Source organism: Mobula birostris, chromosome 19, assembly GCF_030028105.1.
Source record: "Mobula birostris isolate sMobBir1 chromosome 19, sMobBir1.hap1, whole genome shotgun sequence".
Lineage (NCBI taxonomy): Eukaryota > Metazoa > Chordata > Chondrichthyes > Myliobatiformes > Myliobatidae > Mobula > Mobula birostris.
In genome coordinates, this window is record NC_092388.1 from 45,745,651 (window position 1) to 45,763,347 (window position 17,697).

At 40.2% G+C, this 17,697-nt stretch overlaps 1 protein-coding gene across 1 annotated transcript in view; it reads left to right on the top strand.

Annotated features, from left to right (window-relative positions):
* Positions 1-1,244: 1,244 nt before the first annotated feature.
* The window catches only part of stt3b (STT3 oligosaccharyltransferase complex catalytic subunit B), a 103,351-nt gene continuing 86,898 nt past the window's right edge, over positions 1,245-17,697 (top strand). Inside the window, exon 1 of the mRNA XM_072283532.1 lies at positions 1,245-1,776. Coding sequence (XP_072139633.1) covers positions 1,610-1,776 — 167 coding nt within the window. The 5' untranslated portion in view covers positions 1,245-1,609. The remainder of the gene's footprint in view (positions 1,777-17,697) is intronic.

The following is a 17,697-nucleotide window of genomic DNA, read 5'->3' on the forward strand; positions in this document are numbered from 1 at the left end:
CCTAGTTCATCTCTCTCTATGCTAGGTGATTAATTCTGGTCCTGCTGAAGAGTGACTCATTTGATTTAAATCGGTGACACCCGCCCCCAAAATGGTCCACTGTCACAAAATAAAGTTCTTCAACTTACACCACTCTCCAGCAACAATTTTAACTCATTTTTTTTTATTTGGAGACTGTGACAAAATCCCAAAGTATTAGCATATCTATGGGACAGGGTGCAGAATAAATGGCAACAACCTGCAGACAACCCACGTGATTATATATACATATATAAATACACACACACACACACAGCTCTTTACTCCAAGTGTTACTGCACAGCAGCAATGAGTCTGGGCTGCATTAATGTGCAATAACCATCTATAACTTATTAGCAACACAGTCCAAAGATCCCAAATTCATATTGCACTCTCAAGTAGAGTGCAACCTACACAAAATATTGCAAAAAAGAGCAAAATCTATAAAAATCATTAACTATAGCTGTACACAGTATATACATCGCAAAGAAGATCACAAAATAGTCCCTGTCTCCAGCTTAATGAGTGTAAGAACGGGAAAGAAACAAAAATCAGATTGTGTTCAGATTTTATATAAAATAAATCAGAAAGAAACGCAGGAACGAAGCCCGTACAAACTGCTTCGCACGACGAAGAACACAAGACATTTCGAAATGCTAGAATCGGGAACCAAACTCCTCATACAGGGTCTTGACCCCCCCAAAACGCCGACAATTCGTCGTCTACCCGCCTGAAAATGCTGACTTCCTCCAACAGTTCGTTTTTTGTTCATTGGCACAAACGTGTACGAGATAACCTGCGGTATATTTTATTAAGTTGCTTCTGCAGAAAAGCTAATTTTTCATGCCATATATAAATACCCGAGATAGGAATACTCAAGACAATAAACTCGAAACTATACAAAACTAAAGGGATAAGATATTGCCGGTAACTTCAAGAACTCTGAGTAGTGATTTTCCCTGGGAGAGCTGTTTCTGTGATAATTGGTACACTCCCCCACCCACTGTCCTATGATCTGACACTCACCCCATGACCGCCCCTCTCTTGCTGTCACACATTTAGCTCACTCCGCTCTCCAAACCTTTCCCTCCCCTCACATTCGGCGCCAATAACCAGACACCACGCCATCCCCGCCGCTGCTTCCGCAACCTCTTCGCCCATTGGGCCTGCCGGGGAACACCTCACTTCGGGCGGATCGGCGCAGTAAGCTCCTCGCTCATTGGTCGCTAGGCACGGCCGGCCAACGGTCGGCCCGCGGCCGGCGAAGGGAACCGAGCCGAATCGGCGTCTCTCTTTCGTCAGCGGTGGGTGTCACCCATGTGTGCCTTCCTTGTCCTGCTCCTTTCCTGTTGGTTCCGCCGCCGAGGTTGCGGGCGATCTGTTCCCACGCTGTGAGAGGGAAGGAGATTGGCGCGGAACACGCGGCCCCGGACTCCTCACGGCCGCGGCGTGAGTGATGTTCATGCGGGGCTGAGACACGGAGTCCCCACCCCCGGCCCCCTTCCCACTGTCACCCCGGCGATTGCCCGAAATACACTGAAATATTATAGATTGCATCTCCCTACCCGTCTCTTCCGTTTGCTGTGGTAAGATGGCGGAGCGATCTGCGCTGGAAACGAGGAGCCTGGTGTCTCACCCGGCCGGCTGGCAGTCCCTCCTGTCCTTCACTGTCCTCTTTCTGGCCTGGTTGGCCGGCTTCAGCTCCAGGCTGTTCGCCGTCATCCGTTTCGAGAGCATCATCCACGAGTTCGACCCATGGTGAGTGGACAAACGCCGGCCGATCTCATTTTCTGTCAGAAAAGGGTAAAGGCTCGAGGGAGGCGGGGAGTGAGGCTGGACTGGGAGGAAACAGCGGGAGGAATAGGGTAAGGAGTGGGAGAGGAGCAAAGAGACGGTGCAAGGGAGGTGTAGTCTGAGTTCAAAGTTAGTGAGGATTCTGGAACCGTTGGGGGAAATTCGGAGTTAGGATCTGCCGGGTGTCGGAGTTGGAGGGGACCGTGATTGGAGGGAAGTCTGGATTCTCCGACTCTGGAGGGGGCATTGGGTGCTGGAGGACGTGGGCATTGGCTGATGGAGGGCAACGGTCTGCACGGGGCCCTTCGGTGGTGGAGGACGAGGGTCCTGGTACAGGGCTGGAGTCCTGAAAGGGGACTTTGGGTAGTGGATGGCGAGGGCCCTGGAGGGAGAGGGTTCTGAAGGGGGTACAGGGTGGAGGGAGACGGTTCTGAAGGGGATATTGGTTAGTGGAGGGAGAGAGATATGAAGGGGATATTGGTTAATGGAGGGAGAGGGTTCTGAAGGGGATATTGGTTAGTGGAGGGAGAGGGATATGAAGGGGATATTGGTTAGTGGAGGGAGAGGGATATGAAGGGGATATTGGTTAGTGGAGGGAGAGGGATATGAAGGGGATATTGGTTAGTGGAGGGAGAGGGGTATGAAGGGGATATTGGTTAGTGGAGGGAGAGGGTTCTGAAGGGGATATTGGTTAGTGGAGCGAGACGGTTCTGAAGGGGATATTGGTTAGTGGAGGGAGACGGTTCTGAAGGGGATATTGGTTAGTGGAGGGAGAGAGATATGAAGGGGATATTGGTTAATGGAGGGAGAGGGTTCTGAAGGGGGTGTTGGGTGGAGGGAGAGGGATATGAAGGGGATATTGGTTAGTGGAGGGAGAGGAATATGAAGGGGATATTGGTTAGTGGAGGGAGACGGTTCTGAAGGGGATATTGGTTAGTGGAGGGAGACGGTTCTGAAGGGGATATTGGTTAGTGGAGGGATACGGTTCTGAAGGGGATATTGGTTAGTGGAGGGAGAGGGATATGAAGGGGATATTGGTTAATGGAGGGAGAGGGATATGAAGGGGATATTGGTTAGTGGAGGGAGAGGGTTCTGAAGGGGATATTGGTTAGTGGAGGGAGAGGAATATGAAGGGGATATTGGTTAGCGGAGGGAGAAGGATATGAAGGGGATACTGGTTAGTGGAGGGAGAGGGATATGAAGGGGATATTGGTTAGTGGAGGGAGAGGGATATGAAGGGGATATTGGTTTGTGGAGGGAGAGTTCTGAAAGGGATGTTGGGTGGAGGGAGAGGGTCCGGACGCGGCTTTTGGATGGTGGAGGGCCAGGATTCTGAAGGGGTCTGTGTGGGTGGTGGAGGACGCGGGTCCAGAAGAGGATGTTGGGTGGTCGAAGAGCAAGTGTCCAGGAAGGAATGGTTCGTTGTGAGCAGATTAACAGCAGAGTAATTGAGCAAACATAGATTTCATCATGGAGGAGAGCTAGGAAAGGGTCTTGTACGGTGGTGGAAGCAGAGAGGAGTAACAAACGATAACGCTCTGGATCTGGTAGGAACTAGTGTTCAGCAAAAGGTGTTCAAATTGAAGAAAAGTTGACAAGTTTGTGAAGCAGGAGATGAGAAGTCACTGTAAGTTGTGTGAACGGGTCACGTGAACGGGTCACGGCGAGCAGAAGTTTGAACTGATAATGTACATTATGTTATAAATCCGTGAGAGTGACCCTTCTCATATATGCAAGGTAAAACATCTGTTGTGAAGCTATGTAACATCTTTATTATTGCATATTTGCAAGTTCCTAAGGTTCCTAATTCATTGAGCATAGTTCTGCTACAAAAACTTTGTCTTTGCGCTGTACTGCAAAACAACAAATTTCATATTGTATAAGTTCATATTTCATATTTATGAAAATTTCATATTTCACATTGTATAAGTCAGCGATAATAAATCAGATTCTGAAAATGCGATTTATTGGGCTGAGAGATTGAATCCTACCGAGAAGTATGTCAGTTAACCATGTGGTCTAATCAATTTGCACATTTGGGGAGAAAATGCAGCTGAAAATGTGTGCACTGTACTGCTCTTTCAGTAAACCTTTCAGGATTTTGTTCTATGTATGAAGAGAATTTCTTTCCGCAGAGAGTAAAACAGTTTGGTTTTAAAGGAAAATATAGGCAAAATTATTTTTTTCAGTTGATTGGATTAGAGCGAATAGGTGTGTTAAACGTGTGGCTTTTGGTGACGCTTGGCAATTTTCTATGACAGCTTTGCTTCAATTAAAGTATTGTAGAAATGTCTTTTTGTATAACTTGGCTGTTCAAAAGTTTTCTAATGGTAATTCTGAGGATGAGTTGAAATTAGTTCATTGATGTGCTGCACCTGGTTTTCTCATCTGGCAGAAAATTGGTTTACAACTAATACTTACTGAGAAGCAAGAGATCTTAAAGACTGAGGAGAACTTTGTATAAGTACTGAATCTCCATGTTTGCTCAGTGACGACTTGGGAGAAGATCCAAGATACCTAATATTAATGATCTATTAGAGATAATGGTATGAATAACTGAAAGGCAATAAAATAAAATGCATGAAGTGCAAACTGTATTATCATTGGATGTTTGCAAAATATGGTTTCTGGAACAGCATTGCTTCACCAGATTTTCTACCAATGTTTACAAACTGAAGGCAGTATTCTAAAAAGGCATAGCTGTACCAGAAATGCTTGGAAAAGCACTGTATAGTATTTCTTTGAAGTTGTATAGACAAAAATCAGCAATGGGTTGCAACTGAAATGTGTCAGTGACACTTCACTGGAGTGGATTAACAACTTGGAATATTTTACTGAGGAATTGACAGTTTAAAAATGGCGTAATAGCATGATTGTATTTCTAGTAGTTTGTCATTTTGAGAGTTGATTATAGATACGTGATGAAACAAATATCTGTATCCTATGATTACTTCAGCTATTGCTCGTTTTGTACACCACCATTAAAAGTACGGATGTGCTGTTAAACTATCACATGACCCACCCCATTCATGTCTTTCATCCCAAGCTGAAACAGTTCCTCTACCCCACAGTGCAACAGTAATAAGGAACACGTAGAGGTTTAAGTTCCAATGAATTTTTGTTTGGATTTGAGGAAGTGCTGACTTGCTGTATCATTAAAGACAAGGTCCAGAGGAAGGCATCTGGAAACCATAATTTGGTCTTTGACCACTCGGCTGGTGTTACAAAATTCAAGTTTTCTTGTGGCTCATGATATTGAAACATTCAACTAAATTATACTTGGGATCATTTGTTATAATGTTCCCTCCATGTAGGGTGATAACTCTCACTCGTTTCAGAAATGTCTGCATTTTAAAATTATTGCTTTTGGTTCAGTTTATCTGGAGGCCCATTTCAGCTGTATAGTTATTACTGTTCTTTACACGCTACAAGAAGAATTTTGTTCAAAGCTGTATTTCTTTTGTGATATTATATTTCCTTCAGTTAGCTTCATGATTATCATCAGTTCTTTATTACCTTTTTAAAGTTTTAATCAACTTTCATGCTATATCATTCCTGTCTTTATTACTTAAATTTTGTCATTAGGAAGGCACTGTGTAATGATAATATTGTTTTCTTTCTGTTATACGTGCCAAGTTAGTACTCCCCTCTGTGGTGTGTTCTAAGTTCTTGAACAGAGGTGTCTTTGGTTAGCATTTTGAAATTTTGAAAATTCCAGAATAGTGAAGCTGAAGCTTTTGAAGTTACTAAGTAACACAGCATGGAAACGTTCCCTTCGGTCTAGAATCAGGTTAATATCACTGATGTGTCCTGAAATTTGTTTTGTGGCAGTAGTACAGTGCATTACACAGTGAGGTAATGTTCATGGGTTGTTTCATTGCCCATTCAGAGATCTGATTGCAAAGGAGAAGAAGCTGTTCCTGAAATGCTGAGTGTGTGTCTTCAAGCTCCAGTATCTCCTCTTTGATGTCAGTAATAAGAGAGCATGTCCTTAACAAGGGGATCCTTAACAATGGATGCCATCTTTTTGAGGCATCGCCTTTTGAAGATTGCTCAGTGTTGGGGAGGCTGGTGTCCATGATGTAGCTGGCTGAGCTTGCAACCCTCAGTAGCCTTTTCTGATCCTGTGCAGTGACCCCAGGCATTGATGCAGACAATTAGAATGCTCTCCATGGTACATCTATAGACATTTGTGAGGGGTTTTGGTGACATACCAACTCTCCTCAAACTCCTAATGAAATAAGGTCCTTGGTGTGCCTTCTTCGTAATTGTATCAATATGTTGGGCCCAGGATCAATTTTCAGATCTCCAGGAACTTGAAACTGTTCAGTCTTTCCACTGCTGATCCCTCAATAAGGGCTTTCCCTTCCTGAAGTCCACAATCAGTTCCTTTGTCTTAACAAAGTGAGTGCGAGGTTGTTGTTGCAAGACCACTCAGCCTGCTGATCTGTCTCACTCCTGTACGCTCATCACCATCTGAAATCCTGCCATCGGCAGATTTACAGATTGGGCTTCAGCTGTGCCTAGCTACACAGTCATGGGTGTAGAGAGAGTAGAGCAGTGGGCTAAGCATGCACCCTTGAGGTGCGCCAGTGTTGATGGTCAGCAAGGACGAGATGTTGTTTCTGATCTGCACCTACTGTGGCCTGCTAACGAGGAGTCAAGGGCCCAAGTTTTGAAGCTTGTTGATTAGTACTGAGGCGATGATACTGATAGCTGTAATCATTAAACTGCAGCCTGACATGGGTATTGCTGTTGTCCAAGAGGTTCGAAGCCAAGTGGAGAGCCAATGAGATTGCACTTATTACTGGACTCAGCTGTAGACGATGGACAGGCTAGGTTTCTTCTCATAAGTATGTAGGAGACTTAGAGGATAGATAGTCAGAATCATTTACAAAATCATGGGCATAGACAGGATAAATAGAATCACTTTCCTAAGGCAAGACAGGTTTAAAGCGAGAGGAGAGAAAATTAAGAGATATGAGGCGTAAGCTTTTCCAGACAAGGTGGTGGATATTTGGAATGAGCTGCCAAGTGAGGCAGAGGCAGATACTACTACAATGTTTTAAAAAACGTTGGAACTGCTACTTGAATAGGAAAGAAATGGAAGGATATGGGCCTTCTACAAGCCAAGGGTAAGCATCATGGCTGGCATGGCCAAGTTTGGTAGAAGTATCTGTTTCTGTGCTGTATATTTCCATGATTCTGTTTGACTGGTTCACAGTTTTAATAATGTTCTTCAGCCAATCTATTCGGGTGCTGCAGTGCTGCAATTTCCAACCAAAATGTTTTAAAAATTTGCCAAAATTCCTGAATGATTCCGTTATAATGAGTTTCTGTTTCTCAAACAGTTTTTATTTTGCAGCACACCTGGTAGTGTAGCGGTTAGCAGAATCATGTTACAGTGCCAGTGATCAGGGTTCAATTCCCACTTCTATATGTTCTCCCTGTGACCATGTGGGTTTCCTCTGGGTGGCCTGGTTACCTCCCATGTTCCAAAGACGTGTGGTTATGGTTAGTAAGTTGTTGGTGTGATATGTTGGAAAGCGTGGCGACACTTGAAGGCTGCGCACACAATCCTCTCTGATACAAACACCATATTTCACTGGATATTTCAGTGTACATGAGAGAAATAAATATAATCTTTAATCTTTGATAATACCACAGTTGTGGCCAAGGAGGATATGAACGGCTATATTATGCCAGTTCCACAGCAAGCAATTCACACCCTTATTTGTTTAACCAGGAAGTCCTTTGCAGTCATTGTTTCGGTTGATCAACAAATAGTCTAGACAAGCTGTTCTTTTGCAGGATTATTTTGTTCTTAGATTTTCATCTCTTTATTAAAAGGTTCTTAGTACAGCTCAGTACTTCATCTCATGGCCAAGTAGAAAACGAGAGAAAATCACCACTTGGGAAGAGCAGGGAGTTTGATTGGCAGCTTTGCCATTGATTTGATACTCCCTGAACTGAGAGTCTATTGTTGTAACATGAGGGACTCTGCTATTTTAAGTATATTCTGCTCTGCAGAAGACAATGTGGAACTTAAAAATTGTGTTAGATTTTGAATGCAATAATTAACTCTCCATCCCTAATTAAAATTAGTTTGAAGCTGTACACCTAATTATGCAAATCTGAAATAACACTGCAAAGGTGATCTTTAAATGTTTGATGCTCCATCAGACCAGAAAATCAAAAGTAATTTTCATTATTCTGAAATAACTTGGCGAATGTACCTTATGTGAAAACAGCAATAGGTGGCAATGGGAGCAGATCCAACAGAAATCCATCTGTACTGGTAAATGAAGGAATAGAGTTGGGCAGTTTTCTTCACACACTTAAATTATATGGAGTAGCAGACAACCACTCAAATAATGGAAATTTGCCTTTACATAATACACAAATTGGAGGTACAGAATAAAATATGCTCCCTTACAATTTGTTTGGAAGGAAACAAAGTTTTTTTTTCCAGATCATTTCTTGATGTATGCACAGATGATTTGGCTTTGCATTACTGTAAGTCACAATGCGGACTGTTTCCAGGAGTGCAGCCCACCATACCACAGGGTTGCCTGTATGTACTTACACAGACTTTAGGGTTATAACAGAAGTAATGGAAAATGACATCTTGTGAGAGGTGAGAGGATAAGAGTGATCCAGTTGAATTTATGTCCTTTGTCAGCCTTCAGGTTTTAAAGAAATAATCACATGGAGCATATTTTGAGTAGCATGATTCTCATAGTGGGGACAAGTGATGAATTGGTCCATTTCAAGCTTTTGCAGGTATAGATTAGGAAAATCAGAAATTATTCTGAGAATAGCAACTTGTACTTAGTAATTTTCCGGTCAATTTTGAGAATTTATCTTAAATATGTTTGTATAATTTTTTTCCAGCATAGCTGCAAGTTTTTATTAAAGCGAACTTGGAGACTACCGTTGGTTCATCCCTGCAACCAATTTAAGAACTGCAAGAGAGTAATGATGTTTAATACGGTACCAGATTCATTCTAATAGAGACATCTGTGATTCTCACAGAGTTGTGCCATTTTCATTAAACTCTGCCCATGGCTTTTCATAGCTGCATGGATTGCAATACAGAAAAATATGTTTTGAAAGGAAGAATACATAAAGACATGGGGGGGGGAGTCGTGGGGGGGTAAGTTGGTGAAATTTGAGTAAACACAGTACATAATTGTGATACATGATAATGAATTTCTCCACAATAGCTGTTTGAATTATATCTATTTTTCCCAATAGTTTAAATTTAGTGTAAGTTACTTCTCCATGCTTAGTGTGACAAGCTCTTTCTTGGTTCTATGACACCTATTCTTTTATAATACTCTTGTCTTACAGAGATTAGTCAGACATGTCAAGGCCCTGCATACAGCTTTTAATGATTTTGGAAATCCCATGAAAATATTCTGTCACAGTTTAAACCCATTTAGTAACAGTCCAATTATCGTTACAACTTTTATGAGCAGCTTTGTGTCACTTTTTTGGACATGGTGCCTACATTTTGTCTGCATTACAATAGCTTTGCTGCTTTACAATTTACTGATTTACAACATTCTCACAACGTGTGCTTGAGTTTTTTAATTTTTGTGTTTATCTGGTTGTGTAAATGAGCCCTGTGCTTAAATATTGAGCATAGTGTTAGCTCAGTAACATGTTAGTTGTGTGAGATGCCAAATCTTTTAAAATCTCAAGCCAATTTCAGTGACATCCACTTCATATTTTAATGGAGAAAGAAGGCATGTGATTTAAGTGTATAAGGTTTTATTCTTCAGGGGTGCTGTGTCCCTGCCACACTATGGAACTTGCTTCCCACTTCCTCTTTCTAAACTAGCACTGTGCAGGCTCTATGTTGGTAGACCAGAATCCTCCAAATAGTTCCTTGACAGAGTTAATCCTATCATTTGTTAAATTAAATATTCTCTACACCTAGTTTCCACCTGCTAAATCTCAACACCACAGTCGCCAGTACTCTGAATGATAAAAATATTATAGCACTAAGATTCTAGCTTTCAAAAAAAGATCATTTTTAGAGCCAGTTGTTCAATGGGTCTGGTGACACCAAGAAGCAAAGGTCATCTTGGCACTGGACTTTGATTTAGTTTTATTTGCCAAGCAGATACAGTTCGAATATCCCTCATCCAAAAAACTTGGGGCTGGAAGTGTTTTGGATTTTAAATTTTGGAATATATAATGAGATAGTATGGGATTGCCATAATTTCTGACTCTGAATTTATGTGCTACCAGTATACAGTCTTTGTTCTACAGGTGTACGGGTGCATCCATTCGGCATGTTAGATTTTCATCAGCGATGATCGTGGCAAAGTCATCAATGAATTTCTCTGCTGTTTCATGATCAGCAGATGCTTTATCACCAGTTCTTTTAAAAATTGAACGTCATGCCTTTTCTTAAATTTATGCAGCCGTCAATTACCTTCAGTATTCAGTTTGTCACAATAGATCTTTGCATGTTTCATGACCAGCATACTGTTAAGCAGCATATGTTCACTCTGACGCTAACAAATCCACTCTTTCAATGCAAGCTCTAGATCGTCATTTTTTACTTGATGCAGTGTTTTTCTATTTTATATTAATTTCTGTTCATTACCTATGTGATGTTACTTCTCAGAACTGTCGGTGTTGCTCAGAGACCTATGCATCACCTGGGAATCTTCTGAACACCTTGTGGAATTTTCCATTTGTGATGTCATGTCTGCACCCCAAAAAAAATTCAGATTTTGGAGGTTTACAGATTTTGGATAGGGGGTGCTCAACTGTATTTTATTTAAATCAGCAAGTAGTAGCAATGACACAATATGCAATTGCGATGAAACATTTTGCAGTTTACTTTGCAAGCTTAGATCTTTGCATTCTTAAATTGAAGAATTAATCTAATTAATTATCTTTAACAGATAAATGATTCACAAACCCCATAATCGTGGATTTCAATACATTCAGCTCAATTCTGCAACATCATCTTATACCTTTGTCACTAAACTCTAACCCTCTCCCGTAACAATCTTGCCAAACTTCCTCTTTCACCCAGAGTTTCAGGTAACCCTTGCAGTTGTGTATTCTCTCACACACACTTACCTGCCCACCTCGTTTACTTCTCCCTTTGTTCATCTCTCACATTTCCCTCCACCCCACCATTGCGAGAACCATTGTTCCCTCTCATCCTGGTTTCAGCTGTTATCTACTTGAGTGAGGAGTGGCAAATAGAAAGCCAAGAAGGAGTGAAATGTATGACATAAGATGGAGTTTGTGAAGATGAGGTAATAAAAGGAGTATGTTCAGCAGAAAGGAGAGATTTTATAGAAATTTGGCAAGGAAAGGAACTAGAAAACGGTTTACCTGAAGTTAGAACATTCCGTATTCGTTACAGGAGGTTGCAAGGTTCCCAGATAGAAGATAATATGTTCTTTTAATTAATATTGGATCTCACAGTGACTGTAGGGAGTTCCACAGGCACACAAATCTGAATGTGATTGAGAATTCAAGTAGCATGCAACAAGAAGCTCAGGATCACCATTGTATTCTACAGGCTATCATCCAATCTAAATTTGTTTTCTCCATAACACAAATGTAGTATAGACTAGATTGGAAGAAGAACAGTGAATTGTTATTTCACCTGGAATGATTCTGTGGGTCTTGTGTGATGGGAAGATAAGAGATGAATAGGATCTTTGCTTATTGTTTATGAATGACCAGTTCCTGTCCTGTGGCTCATTCCCATACAACTCGAGAAGAAACACACCACTTGCCTTTTTTCTCTTTCCCTCCTGCTGTTTAGGGCCTGAAACACACTCTTGAGTTGAGGCAGCAAGTTAATTGTGCAACTGTCAATTATTTTACAATGTTTGGTGATGAGTGCAATTATGAAGTAGGTATTTACTTTGTACAAGTTTCTATCTAGCCAGAAAACATCCAGTTATTTTTCATTTTGGTTCGCCATCACATTCTTATTTTGACTTCTGTCTTTGTAGAAGTTCAACATGAGCTTAAGGAATAATATGTTATTCTCTGAGCAGATGCATTATAGCCTTCCAGGCTTAATGTTGACTTTGGCAGTTCCAGGTAATTAACCAGACTTGCAACTTGCATTTCCACATTTGCAGTTTATTCCCCTTTCTTCAAGGTGGAAATCTGATATTTAATTTAACTACTTAGACCCTCCCTTCCTGCCTCAAGATACATGTTTGTTATTCATCCCACTTTACCATCCTCTTATAGCCAGCTGTCACCTCCAAGTATCATCCAAACTCACCGGTCTTCCACCCCTTCACTGACTTTTGCTTTGGATGTTCCCATTCATTTCTCTTTAAGTATTTGTCTAGTTCCGATAAAAGTTCATTGAACTCATTGATTGAATCATTAACTGTTTCTCTCTCCACTGGTGCTATCTGACCTGAGTATATCCAGCACTTTTTTTATTACAAAAACATTTCATGCCTTTTTTCCATGAAGTGAGATGGCCTTTCCAACTTCGATGACCTTTGCAAATTTTGTTGCTGTGACCTTTCTAATGAACCCCACTTATGCAGTGCCTGTCCCATATGGCAAGATTATTTTGTTTTTTTTAAATTTTATTTTTATTTGGATAAGGAATTCACAAATATGTACTTTTTTCACACATATAACCTTTTCCATTTTTTTATATGTATAAAACTACAATTATTTATACATTCTTAAGTACACATTGAGATGATATAAAAGGAAAATAAACATTTAAATAGATAATTATGTACTGTGGTAAATCTAACCTATTAGGCTAAGTAATGGAATTAGTTGTTAAGAAAAATGGTAATAATAGTTTCCATATAACCCTTCTGGACCATTTCCACTGGTCCAAAATGTTGTATATAAGCCTATGTATCAACCATTGTAGATTATTTTGATCTATGATCAAATACTGCAGCATAGACAAAGTAAATAGGAAAGAACTTGCTTGCTGTTGGGGGTAGGGTCAAGATTCAGGGGTTATAGACACTCAGCAAAGATTTTTGACAAAGAAGCGGTATCGTAGGGTAAATGTTTAATATATGTAATCACTGATTTGGAGCCCAGTATGCACTGTCAAGGGTTAGAATTGAAACATTCAATTGTAGCATTCAAAAAGGCAAATATCTGAAAGGAAGGAAACTGCAAACCTATGAGGTTGGGGGAAAGTAAATTTGAGCAAGCTGGATTGCTGTAATGAGAGGCAGTGCTCACTCCATGGACCAAATGGCTTCCTTCTGTGTTGTAACCATTCAGTGATTCTGCTTTTGTGGAAACATAGATAACCATTTTCGTAAAGCAAAAAAAAATTGGAATCAAATTTGTTTAAAAGTTTTGCATATAATTTAACTGAAAAGTTTGTATGTAATTTTACTAATGCTGAAACTAGTTTGAAAGCATTCGTTGCTGTTGCATGTTCCTGTATGATTTGTATTTACAACTTACAAAAGCCTTAAGGCCCTGAATCAGAATCAGGTTTAATATCGCTGGCATATGTCGTAAAATTTGTTATCTTTGCAACAACAGTACAATGCGATACATAATAATAGAGAAAAACAACTGTGAATTACAGTAAGTATATAGATTTCTGGCACAGGCAACATGTCTTAACAACCATTTGGGAACTTGTACAATTTGCAGATCACTCCCTAGAAATTTGAGATATGAAATAAAGTTCATTCTCAGAATTAGTGTATGTGTGTGTGGGGAGGTTAAAAATAAAGAAATCATTACAAAGGTGTTTTTTGCCAACACCTACAACATGATGCTAGCATCAGATTCATCTTTCCCTCCCCTCCCATTTCAGTATTTCAAAGGGACCATTTCCTCTATCCTCCAGATGATGCAGCTTCACGTTATGGAAACCACAATTTTAGTAATATTCTAAGAACACAACCTACCCATGATGTAGCTGTTACCTGTACAGGTTGAGTGCGCCTTATTGGAAATGCTTAGGGCAAGAAGTGTTTCTTATTTCAGATTTTGCAGTATATAATGAGTTGCTTGGGATCGGCATCAATTCCCACCCTGAATTTATGTGCTACTGGTTAGTAGTCTTTGTCTTTCACTTGTTCATTTTATAAAAATTATGTATTTTTTAAAAAACTGTAAATATTATTACATATCGTTAATATAATGAAAATATAATGTGTGCAGGGTAACAAAATCAACACAACAGCATCAGGAGACTACCTGAGTCAGATGTTGAACAATAACAAGTAACGGCAGGCTTTCAGTCTCCACCTACGATGCTGTGTTTTGATCAAAAATTTACAGTATACTGTTTTTTCTATTTTACTTTTTTTTAGTTTTTATCTAAGATATAAAAACAATCAGCTTGTAGACGTGTTCTGTTGTTCGATTTTCATTAGCGCCAATCTTCAAACATCAATTAATTTATCTACTGGCTTATGACCTTTTAGATTTAAAATTTAAATCTTTTAAATCTTTAAAAATTTAATACTGTGCCTTTTCTTAAATTTCTGCAACCAGTCTGCTGAATATTCACAGTCACCTTCAATTTTCAGTTTGTTGTGATAGATCTTTGTTTGTTTCACGAGCAGCATACCGCTAGTGGAATGTGCTCACTCCAATGCTGATGAATTCATTCTTTCAATACACAATCAGGATCTTCATCTTCCATTGCAGTGTTTTTCTATTTTTTATTGACTACTGTTCATTAAATGTGACGTCACTTCTCAGAATTGTCTGTGATGCTCAGAGACCTGCGCGTTGCCTGGGAACCTTCCCAGCTCTTCCATTTGTGACATGTCAACACTAAAAAATATTTTAAGGTTTCAGAGGTTTTCAGATTTTGGAATTTTTATAAGGGTTACTCAAAATGTATTAATTATTTGTCAAATAAGTATTATTAGCTTGATTATATTTCCTGTAAAATAAAAAATGTGGGTAATAATTTGGGTATAGAAGAATGAGTGGCATATTCAAAGCAGTAAGGACGTATTTCCTTTGCAAAGACATCAAAATCAGGGAACAGATATATAAAGTAATTATATAAAGATGAATGAGTTATACTTTTGAAACAGAAGATTTATAAACTGGACCTCATAGTCAAAGCGAAGTACATCATGGATACAGATTCTTTGGCCCACTAGGTCTGCACTGAATGTCGACTGTTCATTTATACAATTCCCATTATTAATTGTCCCAACATCCCTGAAAACCTTGTCTGAATTCCACCACCTATAGACTAAGGGCAGTTTTCTGTAGGCAATTAACCTAGCAACGAGCACATTGTTGTATTGTGGGAGGAAACCAGATGAAACACATGTGAACACAGGGAGAATTTGTAAATCTACATAAACAGCACAAGGTGTCAGGATTGAACCCGTCTCTGGCACTGTAAGGCAGCAGGTCCATTTGCTGCACTGCTGTGCTGCCTACAAGGAGGTAAGTGGAGTAATGGGATTGATATACATGATGACATCTGTCATGAGGAAGTAAGGGAATAATGAGGGTCATGACACAATTTAACCATCATGAATGTACTCCTGTTCTGTGTCCAGATGTGGGCAATGTTGCATTCCACATCAGGGATATGAAGTACAATTGCAGTGTTTTTCTGCGGTAAGTCAGAAGCTGATTTCTTTAGCACATATAGACTGTAGGTAATTTATTGGTCATGTAAGCCTCACAGTTTTAGAAAGCTGTGTTCTTCTCAAGATTAGCTTTGTTTGTTTTATTGTAACCCTTAGGCTCGGCCAGCACGTGTTTGCCCAGGGGAAAGCAACTCCTGGCCCCGCCAAACTGAGAAATTCCGTTTGTGTGGATGCTGCGTGATGTGTTGCCCGGTTACAAATCCACACCGCAAAATATCAGACAGTACACCATATGCAATTAGATGATTGAACTTTATAAATCTTAATCTGGATAGAGGGTTAGTAAAGAAAATAAAAAGTAAAAGGGCCCATTTGAAGGAAAAAAATCTATTGTGCATCGTTGAGGCTCACTGTTCGTTCATTTGTTCCCGTCGACCTCCAAGCGTAGGCGGCGCTCGGACCCTCGCTCCGCAGTCCACTCTGTCCGGTGGTCTTCCGACTCTCTCTATTCACGTCCTCTCTCTCCATCGTTCCCCGACGAAAGCCCACGAAAACCCGGCTCCCAGACACACAAGAAAGAACAACATTTCTCCCATCAGATAGCCCCGCATTCCAAAGTCCCATTATCTCTAGTCATAACCCAAACATTGCTGCTACAGAGAAACTATTACCTTAGCAATGAAACATTACATAGAAGCCATTACATTAGCCTTAGCAGTGAAACCTTACAGTGTGTTACATATGTACAATGAATTATACAATAAAATACTTCGCTGCTGTCAAATAAAATAAGTGAGAATTATGCCGGGCAGCCCACAAGTGTTGCCACATTTCCAGCACCAACGTAACATGCTCACAGCTTACTAACCCTAACACGTACGTTTTTGGAATGAGAGGAAACCCATGCAGTCACAAGGAGGACGAACAAACTCCTTACAGATAGTGCCAGGAATTAAAATAGCTGGCCGGTCCTGTAATAGCTTTACACTAACTACAGTGCTACTGTCGCATCAGTACCATCAATCCATTTTATCATTTCAAAAATAATAATTGCAAAAGTTTGGCAGCTTCATACAAATGGCCAATTTATTGTCTTTCAGGAAAATTTTTATTTTTTTTCATCATAAATCGAAATGGATAAGACAGAATTGCGAAATTTTTTGATGGATCTGGTCCAGGAAGTATTTTTGTATTCTTATACAGGAAATCAATTGAATTCTTCGAGAATCATTTAAAGAATCTTGTGGTAAAGTCCAGGAAGTTATTCATTATGGATGAAAGAATGGATAGTTCAGAAGGCATGGACAGAGTACAATAAAAATTTAAAATGAAGAGATGAATTTATTTCTTACGTTCATGAGGAGTAAAAATCTTTACGTTACGTCTCCATCAGAATGTGCAAATTACTGTAATTTGTAATAAATGGTATGTACAACAGGACAGTCAGTATAACATAGAAATACAATTGTATCAGCATGAATTAATCAGTCTGATTGCCTGGTGGAAGAAGCTGTCCTGGAGCCTGTTGATCCTGGCTTTTATGCTTCAGTACTGTTTCCCGGATGGTAGCAGCGGGAACAGTTTGTAGTTTGGGTGACTAGGTCCCCAATGATACTTTGGGCCCTTTTTACACACCTGTCACTATAAATATCCTGAATCATGGGAAGTTCACATCCACAGATGCGCTGGGCTGTCTGCACCATTTTCTGCAGAGTCCTGCGATTGAGGGAAGTACAGTTCCCATACCAGGCAGCGATGCAGCCAGTCAGGATGCTCTCAATTGTGTCTCTGTCCTTAGGATTTGGGGACTCATGCTGAACTTCTTCAACTGTCTGAGGTGAAAGAGACACTGTTGTGCTTTATTCACCACATAGCCGGTATGCACAGACCAAGTGAGGTCCCCAGTAGTGTCTATACGAAGGAACTTAAAGCTGTTCACCCTCTCAACCCCAGATCCATTGATGTCAATAGGGGTGAGTCTGTCTCTGTTCCTCCTGTAGTCCTCAACCAACTCCGTTGTTTTTGTGATATTGAGGGAGAGGTTGCTTTCTTGACACCACTGTGTCAGGGTGATGATTTCTTCTCTGTATGCTGCCTCGTTATAATTTGAGATAAGGCCAATTAGTGTAGTGTCAAGAGCAAATTTAATTAGCAGATTTGGATTGTTTAACTTTGTGCCTGAAGTGTTGTTAAACTGGAGTTGGGATGAGAGCATGGAACAAGACGTAAATTGAGTTCTCAGAAAAAGATGATCTATTTTGTCAGAATTTCTGTGACAAGAGAAGATTAAAGTTGTGAAGTGATAAAATCAAGA